The sequence below is a fragment of the Balaenoptera ricei genome, chromosome 6 (genome assembly GCF_028023285.1).
Source record: "Balaenoptera ricei isolate mBalRic1 chromosome 6, mBalRic1.hap2, whole genome shotgun sequence".
NCBI classification, from domain to species: Eukaryota; Metazoa; Chordata; class Mammalia; order Artiodactyla; family Balaenopteridae; genus Balaenoptera; species Balaenoptera ricei.
In genome coordinates this window covers 80,243,506-80,266,146 of record NC_082644.1, presented here as the reverse complement: position 1 = coordinate 80,266,146, position 22,641 = coordinate 80,243,506, and the positions used below count along the sequence as shown (strand labels likewise).

At 36.1% G+C, this 22,641-nt stretch overlaps 1 protein-coding gene across 3 annotated transcripts in view; it reads right to left on the bottom strand.

The window, feature by feature from the left end:
* Positions 1–9,433: 9,433 nt before the first annotated feature.
* Positions 9,434–22,641, bottom strand: part of VPS13A (vacuolar protein sorting 13 homolog A) — a 258,210-nt gene continuing 245,002 nt past the window's right edge. For 2 of the 3 annotated variants that reach the window (XM_059924955.1, XM_059924956.1), the window contains 4 exons: positions 18,611–18,696; positions 15,238–15,361; positions 12,787–12,861; positions 9,434–10,891 (listed from right to left, as the gene is read on the bottom strand). In XM_059924955.1, coding sequence (XP_059780938.1) covers positions 10,841–10,891; positions 12,787–12,861; positions 15,238–15,361; positions 18,611–18,696 — 336 coding nt within the window. In that variant the 3' untranslated portion in view covers positions 9,434–10,840. The remainder of the gene's footprint in view (positions 10,892–12,786; positions 12,862–15,237; positions 15,362–18,610; positions 18,697–22,641) is intronic. The other variant, XR_009503701.1, reaches the window with a different exon arrangement.

The following is a 22,641-nucleotide window of genomic DNA, read 5'->3' as shown; positions in this document are numbered from 1 at the left end:
ACCCAGGGGATTAATTGATATTTATAGAACATTCCATCCAAAAGCAGCAGAATACACATTCTTCTCAAGTGCACATGGAACATTCTCCAGGATAGATCACATTCTGGGCCACACAGCAAGCCTTGAGTAAATTTAAGAAAACTGAAATATCAAGCATCTTTCTCGACCACAACACTATGAGATTAGAAATGAATCACAAGAAAAAAACTGTAAAAAACACCAACATGAGGAGGCTAAACAATATGTTACTAAACAACCAATGGATCACTGAAGAAATCAAAGAGGAAATCAAAAAATACCTAAAGACAAATGACAATGAAAATACGACACTACAAAACCTATGGGATGTAGCAAAAGCAGTTCTAAAAGGGAAGTTTATAGCAATAAAATCTTACCTCAGGAAACAAGAAAAATCTCAAACAACCTAACCTTACACCTAAAGCAACTAGAGAAAGAAGAACAAACAGAACCCACAGTTAGTAGAAGGAAAGAAACCATGAAGATCAGAGCAGAAATAAATGAAATAAAGAAGAAAACAATAGAAAAGTCAATGAAACTAAAAGCTGGTTCTTCAAAAAGATAAATGAAATTGATAAACCTTTAGCCAGACTCATAAAAAAAGGGAGAGGGCTCAAATCAATAAAATTAGAAATGAAAAGAAGTTACAACTGAAACTACAGAAATACAAAGGATCATAAGAGACTACAACAAGCAACAATATGCCAATAAAATGGCCAACCTGGAAGAAATGGACAAATTCTTAGAAAGGTACAACCTTCCAAGACTGAACCAGGAAGAAATAGAAAACATGAACAGACCAATCACAAGTACTGAAATTGAAACTGAGATTTAAAAAACTTCCAACAGACAAAAGTCCAGGACCAGATGGCTTCACAGGTGAATTCTATCAAACATTTAGAGAAGAGTTAACACCTACACTTCTGAAACTCTTCCAAAAAATTGCAGAGGGAGGAACACTCCCAAACTCACTCTATGAAGCCACCACCACCTTCATACCAAAACCAAGCAAAGATACCACAAAAAAAGAAAATTACAGGCCAATATCACTGATGAACATAGATGCAAAAATCCTCAGCAAAATACTAGCAAACCAAATCCAACAATACATTAAAAGGATCATACACCATGATCAAGTGGGGTTTATCCCAGGGATGCAAGGATTCTTCATTATCCACAAATCAATCAGTGTTATATACCACATTAATAGACTGAAAAATAAGAACCATATGATCATTTCAGTGGATGCAAAAAAACCTTTTGACAAAATTCAACACCCATTTATGATAAAAACTCTCCAGAATGTGGGCATAGAGGGAACCTACCTCAACATAATAAAGACCATATAAGCCAAGCCCACAGCTAACATCATTCTCAACGGTGAAAATCTGAAAGCATTTCCTCTAAGACAGGAACTAGACAAGGATATCCACTGTTGCCACTTTTATTCAACATAGTTTTGGAAGTCCTAGGCACAGCAATCATAGAAGAAAAAGAAATAAAAGGAATCCAAATTGGAAAAGAAGAAGTAAATCTGTCTCTGTTTGCAGATGACATGATACTATACATAGAAAATCCTAAAGATGTTACCAGAAAACTACTAGAACTCATCAATGAATTCAGTGAAGTTGCAGGATACAAAATTAATACACAGAAATCTTTTGTATTCCTATACACTAACAATGAAAGAGCAGAAAAAGAGAAATTAAGGAAACAGTCCCATTTACCATCACATCAAAAAGAATAAAATACATAGAAATAAACCTACCTAAGGAGGCAAAAGACCTGTACTCTGAAAACTATAAGACGCTGATGAAAGAAATCGAAGATGCTACAAACAGATGGAAAGATACACCATGTTCTTAGATTGGAAGAATCAATATTGTCAAAATGACTATACTACCCAAGACAATCTACAGATTCAATGCAATCCCTATCAAATTACCAATAGCATTTTTCACAGAACTAGAACAAAAATTTTTTAATTTGTATGGAAACACAAAAGACCCCAAATAGCCAAAGTAATCCTGAGAAAGAAATATGGAGCTGGAGGATTCAGACTCCCTGACTTCAGACTATACTGCAAAGCTACACTAATCAAAGCAGTATGGTACTGGCACAAAAACAGAAATCAGATCAATGGACCAGGATAGAAAGCCCAGAAATAAACTGATGCACCTACGGTCAATCTACGACAAAGGAGGCAAGAATATACAATGGAGAAAAGACAGTCTTTTCAATAAGTGGTGCTGGGAAAACTGGACAGCTATGTGTAAAATAATGAAATTAGAACATTCTCTAGTACCATACAAAATAAACTCAAAATGGATTAAAGACCTAAATGTAAGGCCAGACACTATAAAACTCTTAGAGGAAAACATAGGCACAACAATCTTTGACATAAATCTCAGCAAGATCTTTTTCGATCCACCTCCCAGAGTAATGAAAATAAAAACAAAAATAAACAAATGGGACCTAACTAAACTCAAAAGCCTTTGCACAGCAAAGGAAACCACAAACAAAATGAAAAGTCAACCTACAGAATGGGAGAAAATATTTGCAAACGAAGCGACCAACAAGGGCTTCATCTCCAAAATATACAAACAGCTCATGCAGCTCTATATCAAAAAACAAACAACCCAATCAAAAAATGGCAAAAGATCTAAACAGACATTTCTCCAAAGAAATGTCATACAGATGGCCAACAAACACATGAAAAGATGCTCAACATCACTAATTATTAGAGAAATGCAAATCAAAACTACAATGAGGTATCACCTCACACGGGTCAGAATGGCCATCATCAAAAAGTCTCTGAACAATAAATGCTGGAGAGGGTGTGGAGAAAAGGGAACCTTCCTACATTGTTGGTGGGACTGTAAAACTGGTACAACCACTATGGAGAACTGTATGGAGGTTCCTTAAAAATCTAAAAATAGGACTACCATAGGATCCAGCAATCCTACTCCTGGGCATATATCCAGAGAAAACCATAATTTGAAAAGATACATGCACCCCAATGTTCATAGCAGCACTATTTACAATAGCCAAGACATGGAATCAACCTAAATTTCCACTGACAGAGGAATGGATAAAGAAGATATGGTACATATATACAATGGAATATTACTCAGCCATAAAAAAAGAATGAAGCAATGCCATTTGCAGCAACATAGATGGACCTAAAGATTATCATACTAAATGAAGTTAAGTCAGACAGAGAAAGACAAATATCAGTTGCTATTACTTGTATGTGGAATCTAAAAAAAAAGAAAAAAAGATACAAGTGAATTTATTTACAAAACGGAAACAGACTCACAGTCTTTGAAAACAAACCTACGGTTAGTTACCAAAGGGTAAAGTGGGAGGGAGGGATAAATTAGGAGTTTGGTATTGACATATACACCCTACTATATATAAAATAGATAATCAACAAGGATCAGCTGTATAGCACACAGAACTCTACTCAATATTCTGTAATAACCTATATGGGAAAAGAATCTGAGAAAGAATGGATATATGTATAACTGAATCCCTTAGCTGTATACCTGAAACACAACATTGTAAATCACCTATACTTCAATATAAAATAAAAATTAAAAAAACTGAATTACTGTGTTGTAATACCTTAGCTGTATACCTGAAACACAACATTGTAAATCAACTATACTTCAATATAAAATAAAAATTTAAAAAATTGAATTACTATGTTGTATACCTGAGACTCACATAATATTGTAAATCAACTATATTCTAATAAAAAAATAAAAATCAATCAATAGACTATGAAAACACCAAAACAAAAAACAAACAAACACCAAAGAATGGAGAAGTAGCTCTCAAAGATATCTAGAAATGTAACAAACAAAAAGCAAAACGAGCTGGGGTGGGGGGTGGACACCATGCTCTAAAGGTAAGGAACTGCTTCAGATCATCCAATTAAGTGAAAAGGGCTCAAGAGATTCAGTAACCAGAGGAATTAAACAATGAGGAATTTTGTTTTTAAGCACTTTCTAGCATTGAGTTATTATTTTTATCTTTGGCTGACAAAGCATATAAGAAAATGGCTTTGAATCACTTTTAATTGCAGAGGGCTGTTGAATAAATTAACAAAAGGTAGTAATATAATATTTTCTTAACTCATGGAAAGGCTGAACTCTCCATATTAGAAGAGAGATATTACTTATCTCTGCTAATATTAATTCTGCAAGTATAAAATTCTCTCCTAGCCCTTCTTTCAAAATATACTCATTACTTACCTCGGAAATGAGCTATTTGAAGTTTTCTGATGTTGGGAGGCACAGTCTTGGTGCTTAAGAATTTACTGGATATTACCACTCAACCTCTTGGTCAGCACTGATCATGCTAGGCTGGAATGCTGTCAGCTTTGACTGCAAAATTAGGACCTTGGGCAATCTGTTAGTTATCTACATTTATTAAGAACCCACAGAGGGCAGAGTTTAGATAGGCAAGGGAAGGCTTATTGGTAATGTTTCTAGTTCTATCCAGTAACTAAAGATAGAGGCAGACTGAAGATCAGAAATCTTTATTTGACTCAATTTATTTGAAAGAGTTACACATAGTTAAACTGGGCAGTCAGTGACCAAGCAATCCAATTCTACCAATAGCAAGAAATTATTATTTAGAAAAAAGTCATTGGTGAGCATAGCCAACCAATTTTCAGTGGAAAAAAAGACTAAGTTCAATTTCAAGAGGAAGAACTTCACTGTAAACGTTTCTGTTTATAAATTAATTATTTTACCAGAACACACAGAATCAAGGCAGAGACTGTATAACAGGCAACCAGGTCAGACATAAGTATAAGGAACACAAAAGTGAAGGAAATATTGCACTGATGCAGAAACAGACATTTAAATTTAAAGAACTGTCATCATCAACAATCATATTTTTGCTAAAGAATAAGCATTCCAAAGGAGCAAAGACTATTTGGTCAATACAAAAATTAGTAAGGAAATATTTTTAAAGTGCACATTCCCTGAAAAATTCAATTTTATATGTAATACACATATTCACATATAGAGGTGATCATTTTAAAAGGTCTACAACAACCTGACCTTGCAACAAGTCCCACATACAATTTCTAATAGTCTGTGAGTGTGGGTATAAAATTATTGACATTGAGAACATTTCAATGTAGTCTACATTGTTACTTGAACATTTTTCAGCTCCCAAAGTGGAAACTTTTGGGTAGCCAATAGAACGCTGGTGGTATGATGGCATTAGAAGAAATGTTGGGGGTTTCCAACAGGATCTATCTTAAGTACACTTCTGATTATTAGACTTTTTATTATATTGCTCTTACAGGGTTTCTTATTACAAGGACTTCGTTAGAAGCAACCCATTATTAAAGGTATCAGAGCAATACTAAATGAATGTGAATGGTATTCAGTGACAGACAGGGATTTTCAGGTTGACAGATATCACAGCAGGTGCTAAACTATAATACAAATAACTTTGGATTTGTATAAAGTAATAAAAACTTTAAAAATATACTCATATCAACCTATAAAATTTGAAGTTTCATCTCTTACATGGCTCATTGGGTAACCAGAATTATCAGTTTTTTGGAAATGCCATAATGCTTTTAGAAAAGAACTAATCTGTAATTGTAAAGCAAAACTTAAAAAAAAAATGACATTGAACAATTTACCTTACAAAAGAGGAAATAAAGTAAAAATGGTTTCAATTAAGGAAACATGAAGAAGGTTTGTAAAAGAGTAGGATCCAGCATCTTCTCAGTCCTTGTGCTGGCCTTTTAGGATAGCCCTGAAACAAGTACTGCTTTACACCAACTGTGGTAGAAAGAAAAGAAGCATAAGAAAAGGTCTGCACTGATAGCTGTTTTGGGCAATGATCAAAAATATAGATGATAAGAATCCTAAAAATTTTAACTGATCAGTGCTAGCTTGATTAGGTATAGCATTAGCAGTAAGGTATAATTTCAAAAGTATGTTTCAAAGGATTGGGCAGGAGGGTGGATGGTCCTCATTTATAGTATGCAAAGGAGCTATCAGTGATACTGGGTAGCACCAAAGAATACCAGAGTGAATAAATTTTGTATTGAATCTTGCAAAAAGAATCAGGTTATGTGTATTTTCTACTTGAATCCTACAGAAATTAGGAAATCCAATTATTTTCAGCTAAACAGCACTGGCATTTATTTAGCACCCTCCAGAGAATAAGTATTTTGGCCCTAAAAGATTGTGACCTATGAATAAGCTCCCCATTTGCCTTTGCCACCTGTATGGTGAATCAGACAGAAGGCAGATGGAGCACACTCAATGTACTTAAAAGGAGAACTTCTGTGCCCATCTTAGTAGAATGCTTAGTGCACAAGAGATTGAAATATATGTAGTTAAAGGATATCCTATGACCTTTTTTGGGTGCTTGCTGTTTGTGGATCTAACGTGTCTATGCTTTTTCTAGACCACTGATATCTAGTGGGACATATTACACAGGTATCTAAGGGTATCTGATACACACCAGGAAAGGGAAACATTTCCGAAACAAGAGCTATCCTGTCTTCTCACTCAAAAGAAAAAGGCAGTGCTCACAACTTAAAGACTCCCTGAGTAGTGGATCTGTTGCTTCTTATCTAAGGTAAGGTAAGGCTTGGCACAGCCCAGATTGTTTCAACAGTCACTGGATGGTAAACGCCTCCTACAGCACTGGCTTCCAAGGGTTTTCTCCCCACCCCCCCCCACCCCCCAAATTGCAATTCCCAATAAGAAAGTACGTTTTATATTGTGACCCAGTACACACAGTATAGATTATTTAACTGAAACGATATTTCAGGAAACAATATTTAACCTTGTTACACGCAAAACTCTCTTCTTTTCTTTTCTATTCTATTTTTAAAATATGCTGATCTTGAACTGATTTTACAGCTCACTAATTGGTTAAGAACTACAGTTTGAAAAATACTGTCCTTGAGGATTTTAGCTGATCTTGAGAAAAGGTAAAAGCAATGGCCCTAGAACCCAAACAGATTTCTCTGACTTGTGTCGGCTGGGGCATGAAAACACCCATTTCCAAACAGCTACTTCTCCCTTCAGTGTATGCGGTGCACTTTCAGTTCCTACAGGCAAACTAACCCAGTACCTTGTCCCAACCTTTTTAATACTGGGGCTTTGGCTTGGCCTGAAGTACCAACTAAAACTGGTAACCAATGACTGAATAAGGTTCATAAAATTCGGCACAGAGTAGTGTCTTTATTTTTTACCAGACAGGAATAGGATACTACTTTGCAGGCTCTTTCTAAGAGATGAGCTAGGTGCGTATATATTCACTGGGATAGTATTATATTACTGCTACTACCATTGGAAAAAATGAGAGAGATAATTTTATAGAAATGATAAATAAGTTTAAGAAGATTTTCTTATTTGGAGGCCACAGGATAATTTGGGGATGGATTAGGATTCTGGAGGAGAGAGGGACAGGGAAGGACTTCCTACAGCTAGTCATGATTATTTAGGAACCAGAAAATAACTCAGCTGTACTAAACTGAGCCTGGGAAAAATTCCAAGGTCTTGCTGCTAACACCAGGAAAGAAGCAGCCAACATACATACTGTAATAGGGAAGCCACTGCAGAAGTGCACATGCTCTTTGGTTCAGAGAGTATTTTGTAAATGTGAAGAAATCACAAGCTTCTTTTTTTTTTTTTTTTTTTTTAAATTTATTTATTTATGGCTGTGTTGGGTCTTCGTTTCTGTGCGAGGGCCTTCTCCAGCTGCGGCAAGCGGGGGCCACTCCTCATCGCGGTGCGCGGGCCTCTCACCATTGCGGCCTCTCCTGCTGCGGAGCACAGGCTCCAGACGCGCAGGCTCAGCAATTGTAGCCCACGGGCCCAGCCGCTCCGCGGCATGTGGGATCCTCCCAGACCAGGGCTCGAACCCACATCCCCTGCATTGGCAGGCAGACTCTCAACCACTGTGCCACCAGGGAAGCCCTCACAAGCTTCTTATTGTATCAGAAATCAAAGTTGCTATGTCTAGGGACTTCCCTGGTGGCGCAGTGGTTAAGAATCCGCCTGCCAATGCAGGGGACACGGGTTCGATCCCTGGTCTGGGAAGATCCCACATGCCGCGGAGCAACTAAGCCCATGCGCCACAACTACTGAGCCTGCGCTCCAGAGCCTGTGAGCCACAACTACTGAACCTGTGTGCCACAACTACTGAAGCCCATGCGCCTAGAGCCCGTGCTCCGCAACAAGAGAAGCCACCGCAATGAGAAGTCTGCACACTGCAACCAAGAGTAGTCCCACCTCGCCACAACTAGAGAAAGCCCGCGCACAGCAATGAAGACCCAACACAGCCAAAAATAAATAAATAAATAAAATTGATTCTTAAAAAAAAAAAAGTTGCTATGTCTAGGGATCATAGTTTTCTGGAGGAGAGTTGGCAGGGAACAGACACTCTGCCTTCAGCTTCATACAATAATCACAGATCAGGATACATGAAGGGTATAGGGCTATAGCTAACACATAATATCAATACAAAGAGATAAAGGACAGGATACTCAGGACATCTTCCATAGCAATTACCAAAAAACGAAGACAACTTTGCAATTCTCAAGCAGAGAGCCACTAAACACAGTTAAATATAATTCAGGGTAGATTATTTTTAAATACCATAAGATTATGGACTCTGTAATATCCAAGAAAAAGACTACAGAATCAAACACATAATTGTAAATTGTAAAATGTTATGCTAAAAAGACTGACGCATCTAGTGATCTACTTATGTTCTTCGTTTAGATGAAGAAAATCTTCTAAGACAATTGATAAACTACTGCTCTTGAAATTGTGGGTCTTTCCATTCTAGAAACAGGAATTGATGGGAGGTGTTAGTGGGTAGATGATTGATGGGTAGAGAAAGAATAAGGAAGGATATTTCTAGGTTCTCATTGGTAAGGGAACGGGAAGGATAGGCACACTGGCTTTGCATGTATAGTAGTTACAAGACCCACTTCGCCTGGCCTCCAGAGGATACCAGAAGAATTTCTATCCTTACTCTTTTAGACTTTTCCCTTTTACTATGGGATACCCAAAGAGTTATGGGTCTGTATTTTTCTGAGAATAAAATCATGAAACTGGAGTAGGTAATGAGGTACTTGGCTAATGGCACTGACTAGAACTCCAGTAAAACAACATTTCAGATGAGGACAATCTGATAAAAGCTTTCTGACTACCTCTGCTCTTAGGTTTAATTCTAACGTATGCAAAATTGACAGAGCTCAGCAACAGAGAAAAAGTGCATGTTACTTTGAACAAAGGTCATCATGGGAGCATGCACTATGATGAGATTTGAAATTTGTCATCTCATGATTAAATTTATGTTCAGCAAAGAAAAAAAATTCTGAAGGAAACTATTATTAATAAACAATGAGATTTGTAATCAGAGGAAAATCAATAGTATTTAGTAGCAAGATTTCGTCAGGAAGAAATACAATTACAGTCTGGCATGCTGTTTATTTTAGCTTTTACAACAAAGCAAGGAATCTGAGGAGAATTTCACAACCATTGACTTATGTAGTCTCCAATTCTAAAAACAGTTTATAGTAATTTGGCGGTACGCACAACATGCATCAAATACTTTGTATTATTCAATAACTAAATAAGACACTGCATCATTCTCTTCATGGTTCACAATCATATATTCATCCCCTTTCACTTGAAAAAGTCCATTAATATCAAGGTACAAGGATCTTGGACAAAAATCAAGGAAAAGACCCTCCATGACATCTTTACTAATGTGCAGCCCATGATTTTTGTTCTGACAAGTATACACTTAAAAGAGTGATTCTCACTTGAATAATTGTAGAGAAAGCAAACCAGAAATTCTCAATCTATTGCCAACAGGACAGGTTACTGGGCTAGACTTTAGGGTACATACATTTACCCGACATGCATATAGAGAGGGGCTGTCTGTTCTGAAGCATAACTCGTATTAAGATGGTGGGACTTTTGTTTATTTCATACCACCAGTGAATAGGAAGTTGGTATTGTTAAGGCCTAAGGAATTTTCCTTTAAGGTCAGCAATCTATTAAACATGACCTTGGTAAACCAAGTAGATCTCAAGGAGTTGGCTTGAGGAAGTATTTCTAAGGCTTGAAAGTTCTGAGAGGGGCCTTCCCTTTTTGGGTAGCACACTCATTTCTTCAAGCCTTTCTTAGGATGAGGCTTGAAGGGGTATTAGTCAATCTGTATTATATAAAATAAAAAAGATTGTTTTTCATAGTCATGCTATGTACTTCATATAGTAATTCAAACCTACTCTCTATTTAAAAAAATAAGGAAAATCATACCAAAATATTTATCTGTAAAAAGAACTTCATGTTTCTAAAGAAACTACCACCAAGGTTATCTTGATACCACTAAGGCAATGTCTGATTTGATCATTTACCCATCACTCATTCAGGGACCTTGAAGTAAGCATGATAGAACTGTAAAATGTGAACTAGGAACATTACATTTAGCTCCATTAAATTTAGGCTAAATATGGGCCATTTCTCCACCATTACAGAGAATCACCTGGAGCAAATATTTAAGATTCATAAAAGAAATATTTCCTTTATAAAGTAATTAGAATTGTAACCAGATGCATGATTCAAGTTAGAAAACCAAATGGATCCCCAAAGAGTTGAAACAGTTTAATCACATAACTGTTTTACTTGATTCTGATTTTTTTTTAAAAGTACTTGAAATTACTTCTATACTATACTTCCCAAACAGGTTTTAGAAGGTACAAGGTAGAAATTGTAATGATTTATTGCTGTGTATCTTCAGGCAGCAGTCTCTGTCAGAGGCTTGGGGAAGGTTCTCTTGCTTCTTCTAGCTTTCTGAGGATCCACTGTTGTGGGGAAATGAAGCAACATTTACTTAACTTCAGTGAACTTGCAATGACAAAATATAATGAATGAAAATCTAGAAGTTGTCTTTCCAGTTTAGTTAGGAGTATACTGCTATAGCCAATAATTAAATTCTCTATGCAGGAGAGATCATTCACTGACTTAAATGGCCCAGATGACTCAGGGACAATGGTACTGGGTTTGATTTAACAGTAGTAATAATGTTTTTCTAAGGTCTTTGGACTTAGATGTTCATCTTCAGAATAAGCAAAGTAAAATGAAGTATCCTGAGAGAGAAGGGTAATTTGACAGCTGGATTGAATAACTCTGGCATAGTGTGAAAATCATCTATGTAGAATTCCTTTCAACCTATGCCAATTCTGTATCACAAACCCTCACGATTCCATATATTGGATTTACTGATTGAATAGGAATAATTACATATAATTCTACAGTGGGTAGTAGCATAGCAACATTCTTGAGCATATTAGGTGCTTTTATGATACATTTTTCTAATTTGAAAGGATCTGAAATCACAAAATTAAAATGCAAATGAATTGTAAACCTTTCTGTCAATAATGTCTATTATCATTAGGCCTGCATGACAAATAAAAGCCATGGAGGTGATACTGGTGTTATCCCATTATGAAAAGCTTAAGCAAAGATATTTGTGCTTTTCTACTTAAGAAGAACCTAGTAAAAATAGCTCTAAGATAAGTAGAGAAAGAGAAATGGACTCGGTAGCCTTTTCTGGATGTTTCTGGCAGAGCAGGAGGATTAAAAAGAAACCTTCTGGGATAAAATAACACAGTGACAGAGATTAAATGGAAAACTTATTACAGAGAAACTGAAGGTAATGTCCTTCAGCAGCACAAAGAAGATGGCCTGAAAGTCATGCTGTCATCATGCTCTACTGTCTCCCTGTTCCAGGCAACATGCATATTGAGGGTCTAGTAACTTTATCCCTCTTTCTTTGTAACTTGGCCTCCTTTCAGTTTTCTGCTGTTAATATGTCAGTGTTACCTTATATCACAATGTCTAGATAGAAAATTGCACAGCACATGCTAAATGGTCCAAGGTACATTTGTATGGGTGGGAGAGGTTTCTGGTTTGAGCTCCAGATGTGAGAAGTGAACTGGTAAATAATCATAACCAGCCAGGACCAACACAGAGAGGTCGGGAGGCTCAGGGATTCAGTAAAGAACCCATGTGTTCTTATTGTAAGTTTCACGACACAGTGAGTATACTTCAGTGTCAGGAATAATGTCTTAGTTGTGAACAACGAGGTAGATAATCAATTCATAGTCTTCCTTTTCTTGACAGTGCACATCCTTATAATTGCCATAATCCCTAAAGTATGTATAGTGCTTTTCAGTTCACATAATTCACATTTTGAGGAAGCTGAGGTTAACTGACTTCCCCAAGGTCCTATAGTCAAGAAGGAACAGAACCAGTATTTAAACCCAGATTTTCTGACCACAGGTGTGGCTCTTTTCCCCTTGTGCCAGGCTACAGTAATTACAGAAAAAAAATCACTATAGCTATACAGTAGAGAAATAAACAACGTGGGGCTATACTTTTCCTGCTGGAGCTGGTAGATTAGCATTAGAGGGCATTAATTTCTTTCATTTGTCGGCTTTTTTTGGCAAAGTATTACAGTTAGGATTTAAAATAAGAGAACAATTTGATTTCAAAGACAAGTAGGTGTGTTGAATTCAATCTAATGAAAAAATAATTTGGGGGAAATATTATCTAGTTACATATATTAAAACTGTCAAAACACAAACATAAAATTAAAAAACAAACACAACTTATCTACCTTAAAGAATAATGCAACTTACATGGCTTTGAAATGAGAAGCTGCTATCTGTTTAAGCAAAAGATTGACTATATTTACCCTTGCATCCTCTGGGGTCTTGAAGTTAATTATTTTTCCAAACTCTTTGGCATGGAATACAGACTTCACCCGCTCCTATAAATAGAATAAGTAGCTTCATTAACATGGGAATCTAGCTGTAGAAATACCATAAAGAAATGCCACCAAAAAAAAGCCAAGAATGAGAAATCAAGAAGAATCAAACATAAATGGAAAAAAAAAGACTAAATTCTAAGCCATCCATTATCACTAAACCTAAGATAAAAAGTTTTAGGTGAGATTTCAGTTGCAGAAGCCATCAAGGGTTGACGCAGAGGATGGGAAGGAGATCAATCTAGAAGCAGTACCACTGTTTTCCCTCTCCAAATAATGTCTCAGATAGTCCTTGATATCTGGCCATGGCCTCATGATAAATTCAGCTCAAAAATAATGTACACATGTATGTGTGCATACATATACACATGTGTTGTATAGGTATGTATGTGTGTGTATGTATGTGTTTATATATGTAACTTCTGACATTTTAAACCAGCAAGAATGTAGCTTCAGAATCAAAGAAATCAGGGTGGGTCTTAGATCCTATACGATTGTCCTCCACTTTTTAAACTTGTTTGGTATTCTGTTGTGTTTGTGGGAGGAGAACTACCTAATGGTGGATGTTAAGCATTAGAGGGACAAATAGAAAGAACAGGATTATCGAGGAGGAGTGTGGTGATTACTTCTATTAACCATGGGTAAGGACATAGAAGAAGCAATATTTTACTAGTCTAACAATTTCTATAAGTAATTCAACTAACCATGCATATATAGACTCCAGAAGAAATCAGATTCTTTTATTAAAAAAAAAAAGGATGATTGCTGATATAAGGTCTCAAGGGAAAGGTGAAAGGGGAAGAAATCAAGGAGGTAAGAAGAAGTTTATCCTTGGAGATAAAAAAGCCAGGAAATGCAATATGGGCTACAGCAGAGTCTAACAGCTACTATTATCCATCATTTCATATATGGCCACAGGGTTCTTCATTTTCTGAGTGAATCAGAGAAATTCTCAATGGGTAAGTTGGTCTAAGATCCTCAAAAACTAACATCCAGTCTACTTAAGAGCTGCCCCATGTCTTTGGAATGAATGGTAAGATTGGATAAATGGGCTTCACTAGTTAAGCACAAGGCCTAGGGATAGTTCTGTTCTATAGGCTAGTCTAGAAGAAATCTGTTGTTTCTGCCTGTCTGCATCCAATGCCCCTTCTTCCAGTAACAGTTTCTTGAATCTTCTTTGGGTAACTATTTTTCACCCTCTTTCACTCCCAAAACTTCATATAGAGCTGACCCTTCCTTCTCGGTAGCACCACAGTGATCCCGTGACCCTCACCTGGCCAGCTGGCCCATTCCAGCTCCTGACTAAAGTGACTGGTTCAGGAACAAGGAAGTGACCAAAGGTGGCCCAGTGAGACCCAGTGAGAAGCTTTCATTCTGCTGAGCTAGTAGGATATGAGCCTGGAACTTCTGCTGGCCATAGTGTCACCAAAGGATAGCCTGCTTGAGAATGAAGACAACACTGAAGAAAGTAGAACCTAGAGATGAGGGCAGCAAAGATGGACAGAATGAAGGAGGAGAGGAAGGGTGTGAGAATAAATACTAATGACATCATTTGAGCATAATTAAGCTACAAGATATAGACTTGGATTTTTCAGTTATATGAGCCAATTAAATCCCTCAAAATCAAACCAAACAAAAATAACAGTGAACAAAACTAACTTGGGCTGAGTCACATATTTCTGATTAATATAGCCAGTACCAAAGTGGCCCTTTTCACATAGGTGTCTGGTCAAATACTGTGAGGCCAAATACATTATCTTATATTTCTCTGTGTCACCTACAGTACCTAGTGCAATCATTACAACTTACAATGGCTATAGAGACTCTGATGATTTACCAAATGACTAGCAATTTGCTGTATTTTATATCAACATCCAAATACCACGTACTGTTCTAGCTGCTAGAAATCAGAGTGAGAAATGGTCTCCGCAATCAAGAAGATTATAACTGAATTAGGAAGATAATATCTATAAAGAGAGAAAGAACTATCAATAATGGGCTGTTAGAGTGAGAACTTTTCAAGTGTCCATCAGCGAGATTTTCAGGGAAAAAAAATCTGTAGGCAACTGCTAGTGATTCTGAGGTGTACAAATATCTCACTTTGGTGCCTTGGATAGCAGTGGGAAATCTGCGGTTCTTTTACTGAGTATAAAATGAGGGCCCAGGAACGCTGTGGTCCATGTAAGAGCACATAAAGTAGCACATTTTTTCTTGGCCTAGCTTTCTTTTCTTTAAGCTTGAGTAAGACAGCAGGTGTAAAGAAAAACCATACAAAGACCAAGCAACATGTAAAAAAGAGGGAGAAACATTACAAAAGTAAAGACTATTTTAATGTGTTGTTTTCAGTTCCAAGTTTTCAAAAAAATCTATTCAACATACCTTTGCTTCAATGCGCAACCTTCTCTCATGAACAATGAATGGCTCTTTGGTAAACTCATCAAAACTATACTGCCACTCACATGTAAGCTGTCCAAACGTTCCTTTTGTTACAAACAACACACCACTCAGAAAAAGAAAGAAAGAAGCCACTTTAAAAACTGAAGCACTTATATCCAATAATATAATAATAATAATAGCAGGATACACATTCTTTGCAAGGGCACATAGAACATTCACCAGGAGAGACTATATTCTGGGTTATAAGAAACGTTAATGAATTTAACAGAACTGAAATCATGCAAAGTATGTTCTCAGATCATAATGAAATTAAACTAGAAAACAAGTAACAGAACGATAACAAGAATACTTCCAAATGCTTACTTAAAAGCATACTTCTAGGGCTTCCCTGGTGGCGCAGTGGTTAAGAATTCACCTGCCAATGCAGAGGACACGGGTTCGAGCCCTGGTCTGGGAAGATCCCACATGCCGCGGAGCAACTAAGCCCGTGTGCCACAACTACTGAGGCTGCACCCTAGAGCCCACGAGCCACAACTACTGAAGCCTGTGCAGCTAGAGCCCGTGCTCCGCAACAAGAGAAGCCACCGCAACGAGAAGCCCGTGCACCGCAACGAAGAGTAGCCCCCGCTCACCACAACTAGAGGAAGCCTGTGCACAGCAACGAAGACCCAAAGCAGCCAAAAATAAAATTAAATAAAGAAATTTATTTAAAAAAAAAAAAAAGCGTACTTCTAAAAAAAAATCCATGGGTCAAAGAATCTCAAAGGAAATTAGAAAATAGTTTGAACTGAATGAGAATGAAAACATAACAAAATTTATGTAGCAACGTTTAGTGGGAAATGTACAAGCACAACATACTTATATTAGAAAACATAAAGTACTTATAAAGTAAAATGTATAAGGAATGTTTTTAAGAAATAGGAAAAATTTAGAGAACCAGCTACCAAGCAATATTTTGGAGAACCTTCATGTAATTAATGCTTTAGAACAAAATGCTTTTAATACTAAGGCTCCATGTAATATATTTACCAATCTGTATCAGAAAGAGGCTTTTAAAATTAATTCTTGTTTTCCCCCCATTTTGAGGAAGGAAATCAAGAGATAAAAATTCATTCTGTCTATAATAATTCTATTTAATTCTTCCTTCAAAGGTCTTTCTTCCCCAAATCTTCTTTCTGGTTGAAACATCAATTCTAGGTACAACCAGAGGTTTCTTTAAGTGACATATACTTTAAGTTAAGGGACTAAATTAAAGAAACAGCTGGCACCTGGCTAGAATGGAAAAGGAGAAAGCTAATTAAGATTTATCTCTTTCATCTCAATCTCCTGCCTCTGATCCCCTCTTTCACCAATCTTGGATTATAGGGGCTGCTGGAACAAACCTACTGGTCTTCCAGTACATCTTCAACCATGTGAAAATCAAAGAAAGGCTAATCTTATTTCAGGCACCTAGTACTCCCTCTCCTGGTTAAAAGATCCTTTATCTTTAAGTGCAACATTTGGAAAGAAAGGACCTCCTAAGTATAAATATCATCTTTCAATCAACTACAACTAGTGCAATCATTACAACTTACAATGGATATGTAGTAAGCTTACTACACTTACTCTGTCAAGGTTTATGTGACCTCATTTAAAGAGGTCTACTATGTTGAGAAGAAAGTAATTTCTAAAATGTTGCAATGGACTTCCCTGGTGGCGCAGTGGTTAAGAATCCGCCTGCCAATGCAGGGGACACGGGTTCGATCCCTGGTCCGGGAAGATCCCACATGCCGCGGAACAACTACATGTGGTTGCAAGTCCATGCGCCACAACTACTGAGCCTGTGCTCTAGAGCCCGCAAGCCACAACTACTGAAGCCCACGCGCCTAGAGCCCATGCTCCGCAACAAGAGAAGCCACCTCAATGAGAAGCCCGCGCACCGCAATGAAGAGTAGCCCCCGCTTGCCACAACTAGAGAAAGCCCATGCACAGCAACGAAGAACCATCGCAGCCAAAAAAAAAAACACATGTTGCAAGATCTGGAAATAATAAACTTTGCAACTGACTCTTGTTTAACTCTGATGAGTCATCCTTCCCTCAGTCAATGGGGAGAAGGGTTAATAAAACATGAGTGAATGCTGCTATGAAGAAAAATGACTGTTGATGTCTGTAAGTATAAAAGTTCAGAAACAACTTAGATGTGCATTATAGCACATACTTCTGAATGAATACCAGGAAGTCATTTACAAATTAAGAAAGATCTCCATATGCTGACATGGAATACTCTTTAAGACATAGATCTTAAGCAAAAAATTAAGGTACAGGATGGTGTTATAATAGATTCCTATTTACATTAAAATATGTATGTGTATGCCTTTATAGGCAGATGTATGCTTTGATAGCATGTTTGCTTGTATAGGCATAGAATATTTCAAAGATACAAAAGTAGTTGCCTCTAGGAAGGGGAAAAGAGGGACCGGTATCTGAGATGGAATGAATACTGGCTTTCACATCTATACCTTCTAATACTGTGTGAGTTTTGTATATTTTATGTTACTTTTTAAACAAGAAAATTAAGATAGTGCTATAAATTTGGGGCTCAGAAATTATTAGGATTAAAAACATTAAAAATGATTGCTAAGTTCAATAGTCAACTTGAACCAACAAGATGCTTATATAAGTTTACCTTTTTGGCAGTGAACAAAACCACACAGCTTAATTAGCCACTCCTTTCTATTTAGCCATAATCTCTCCTCCTCAGCCACAGTTTCACTCTCCGTCATCCAGAAAAATCCACCCTACTACTGCACTTGCTTATTCTTTCCCGTGGTTTCATAATAATACCTCCTGCAAACACTTGCCCCTCCGAGGCTATGCCACTGTGTATTTTTACATGTATCCCTCTACTGTCTACAGGTTTATTTGGAGATTTGGCTGTAGTTGGGAGTATCCCAAAAAAACGAATGTCTCCAGTGGTATATCTACTTATGTGAGTGAATCTCTATACATTCTAATGATTAGATACCACCAGAAGACTACTGACTTTTGGGGTAACCTGAAATTGCATACTTTTTCGGAGAGGGGGAAGGAATGGTATTGCTTACCCTTGAGAGGATAGTTTTACAGGAATTTCTCTATCCATTTAGTTGGTTGAAACAAATACTAAAATATTTAATTTAAAATCATGTTTGTGCATGGTTATGCATTTATCTGTATGTGTGCAAAGTTTTAGGCACGAGGCTTGTAGAGCAAGAGAACCATAATTAGTATGAATCAGTGTTAAATATGTGGAACAAGATGTGAATAAAAACTGCTTCACTTCATGAGTGGCTATCAGTTAACCCCTTATCAAATTATATTAGAGAAAGAAAGTTACCTTTTGGTTATCATTAACATGTCTGTTTTATTGATCATGACATGGGTAAAATATTTGTATTTTGCAAATCTTCCATTTTCCATGACCTAAAAAAAAAAATATGAGAGTGAGAAAAGTGATAATATCCTATTCTCATACAAGTAATGCCTTACTGATCCTCTAAAAACCTTTTTCAAGGGGGCAAATCATTAGCGCACTTACACAGTAAACATACTGTCAGAAAGTTGAATATTCACAAAATCACTTCTGCTTCCTTTTTAAAAGCACCTATTTGTACTGCTTTATTCAAGATTACTCAATTGCAGCTATACCAGTGTTTAATGCTAGATTTTTAGAAGATACTGTTATTTTACAAAGTTTAAGTGGAACCTACTGAAGTTACTATTAAACGATCACATTCATTTTGTCTTGGAAAACAGATTAGTATTTGATCATACCTGTACAAAAACACATGTAAACACTAACACATATTTAAACATATGCATCACATAAATTACTATTAGCTCCCACCTTGCCTCTTCCCTGGAATTTTCATTATCTGCCTTACAAACATGCTTTTCTTTGCCAATTTCACAATTCATTCAAAATTAAGGAGCAGATCGTTTCTGGACAAACAGGAAACCCCAGGACCAGCATATGCAATAGCCTTTATTTATCTTTAAGACTGCTGAAACACTATCCATGACATGATCAACAATTCTTTGTCTCAAAAAATATAAAGTTAACTACATAAGCAAAATAGGCTTTTTAAAATCTGTTCTCAATATCATTTGCTCTGAGGATGGAGTTACTCTGGCTATTTAAAATATATAGCAGGCTAGACTATTATTTTTTAAAGGCAAGCAATGTAACTGTGACTAAGATACATCAAAAATTTAGCCAAAAATGTTAGACCTCTTGAAGGAATTCCAGAAGAGAATATAAAGATTCTGGAAAATTGTGTTCCATGAGGCTATATCAAAAAACTAAAATTATGTAATTTAGAAGAAAACTAACAAGTGACTTCATAATAAGGTTGCTTTAGAAGGCTGATACAATAGACTTTTTATGGGAGACAGAAGTTAAAAAAAAACAACAGCAGGATAAAACATACAAATTAACTGCATGGAAGAATTTTCTAACTTCAAAGATCATAATATTGAGGAAAGAGTATCTTTACTATTTACTGTAGTGGGTAGGGCAATTAAACCCCAATTCCTTGAATTACAAATGAAAAAGGGACATAACCAGAGATTCAGAAGAAATTAATAAAAATTGTTAACATATAAATTATGCAAATAAATTTGCAAAACTAGGTAAAATGGGTCATGTTTTAAGAAATGATAAATTATTAAGAGAAAGAAGCATCAAATATTGGAGAGGAAGAGTAGAAATTACTTTCAGATGACAGTATCTGGAAAACTCAAGTACACAAAATCCAGTAACTTTATTATATAAACACAATAATCAGTTTGAAAAATGGAAGGAAAACAATCCTGCTTACAAGGGTAATAAAGATAAATATTTACACATAAGTTTAACATGCAGAATTTGTATGATAAAAGCTGTAACAGTCTACTGAGGGGAATAACGGAAAATTTGAAAATGGAAATCCATGTCTTATTCTTGAATATAAAAATTCATTATAATAAAGATGTTATTCCCCCACCCCATTTTTATACATACACACTCAATGTGATCCCAAAATGATGTTTGTTAATTTGTTTTGGGGAGGCGGAAAAGTGATCTGACAATATTATAATGAAATTTATCTAGAAAAAAAGTGATATTATCCAGTAAGTTATGAAAAGAGAATGAGAACTATCCTAGCAGATATTAATACAATTTATAAAGTTGCAGGCGTGAAACAGTTTGATGCTAGTGGAAATTATATACAGACATATCAATAGAAAGAATACAGATTCCAGAAACTGACCAAAATGCAATAGGATTTTATAAAATCCTATATATCCAAACATAGGAATTTATAAAATCAAGACAGCATTTCAGATTATTGGTCAAAAACATGCATTTTCAAGTAAATGGTGCTTCAAGCAACTTGCTGGCTAAAGCTAGATCCCTATTTCTCTCTCTTATTTTTTCCTACTTCTCTCTTTACACCAAATTAATTCCACATGGATCACTGATTTAACTATTCAAAATGAAACTACAGAAGTACTAGAATAAAATAACATTTTAATAATCAAAGTGAAGGCTTAAATATAAAACACAAGGTCCATAAAACTTAAAGTAAAAAAAAAGTTAAGTGTGGAAATTAAACACTAATGAATAGCAAAACAGTAAGCAAATAAACAGAAATAAAACAAAAATCAAAGGATAAATTGGGAAAATATCTGTCAATACAGTGATATATAACTAATTTCATAACACACAGAATTCTAGTAATATGAATAAACCAATAGAAGAAAAATGAGTAAATCTATAGGAAAATGTATAAAGGATATGAACAGGTAGTCTAGCAAAACACAAAATCTGACAATAAACATGAGAAAATGTTCAATCTAACTCAAAATCAAGAAAATTCAAGTTAAATAAATGTATCCTTTGAGCCAGCAATTCCACTGCTATGATTTATCTTATGCAAAGGTATGCAAAGACATACTTATAGGAATCTTCATGGTTATATTCTGTTAAATGCGAAAAACCTAAATATTCAGAAACAGGAGACTGTTTAATTAGAGTATAGGCATACAATGGGACATTATGCATGAAAAAGAAACAATCCTGCTTACAAGGGTAATAAAAGGTAGATCTGGGACTTCCCTGGTGGCTCAGTGGTTAAGAATCCACTTGCTAATGCAGGGGACACGGGTTCTATCCCTGCTCTGGGAAGATCCCACATGCTGCTGAGCAACTAAGCCCGTGTGCCACAACTACTGAGCCTGCGCTCTAGGGCCCCGGAGCCACAACTACTGAAGCCCGTGTGCCTAGAGCCTGTGCTCCGCAACAAGAGAAGCCACGGCAATGAGAAGCCCACGCACCGCAACAAAGAGTAGCCCCCACTTGCCGCAACTAGAGAAAGCCCACGTGCAGCAACAAAGACCCAATGCAGTCAAAAATAAACAAAATAAATAAATTTATTTAAAAAAAAGGTAGATATGTGTGTACTGATACAGAAAGATGGGCAAGATATAACTGAAAATAAATTACTAAGAATGAACGGGGGAGTTGAAACACATACACATACACTTATTTATATAAACATAAAAAATTTCTGGAAGGGTTCGTGGTAACACACCAAATCTGTTCATAGCATTTATCTCTGGGCTTGGGAAGGATAACGGTGGAGGTGGGGTTAGAAGTGAAGCTTTTATTTTTAACTTTACATCCTTTTGTTTCAGTTTTTTGGTACTGGAAAAGAAATTAGCTTGAAAGTATTTATTTTCTTTTGTTCTATATAGCCAAGTTTTAAAATATAGAATACAAATGTTGATTTCCTCAAGAACATCGCTACTACTAGAAGACAAGAGTCTATAAACCCCATTAATAGATTACAATCTTCAAATAACTTGAAAGCTAATGGTTCAATTCTAAGTAATTAACTTCTATTTCAATATTATGTTAAGTCTGTGTATTACAGTTGAGTCTGCCTTTCATCACTTTCCACTTTTCAGACCCAATCTAATCTGTACATTTAAGAAATTAAACCACTTTTAATAGTCACAATAGCATCTTATATCAGATAAAAGCTAAAAAAAAGTAATTCATGAAGTGCTTTTTGGAGTTCATCAAAAACCTTAAATGCAACACTTGAAACATGAATGGTCAATCTTTAAATAAACATCAAAGATAACTCAATATACAGCAAAATTTTGCTGGTCAGTCTCCATTAAAACATGCGACTATGGAATAAGAACAGCATTAATGAGAAGCTACAACTTTGAATTAAATCCCGTAGAAGGATGGGAGAGAATGTGATAACTTATCAGCCATCATCTTTCATCATGCTGTAAAGAATCTACAAATGTCATGCCTTTGGTCACAATTTCCTGCCAAATTACTTGACTCTGTAAATTCACTACATATGATGC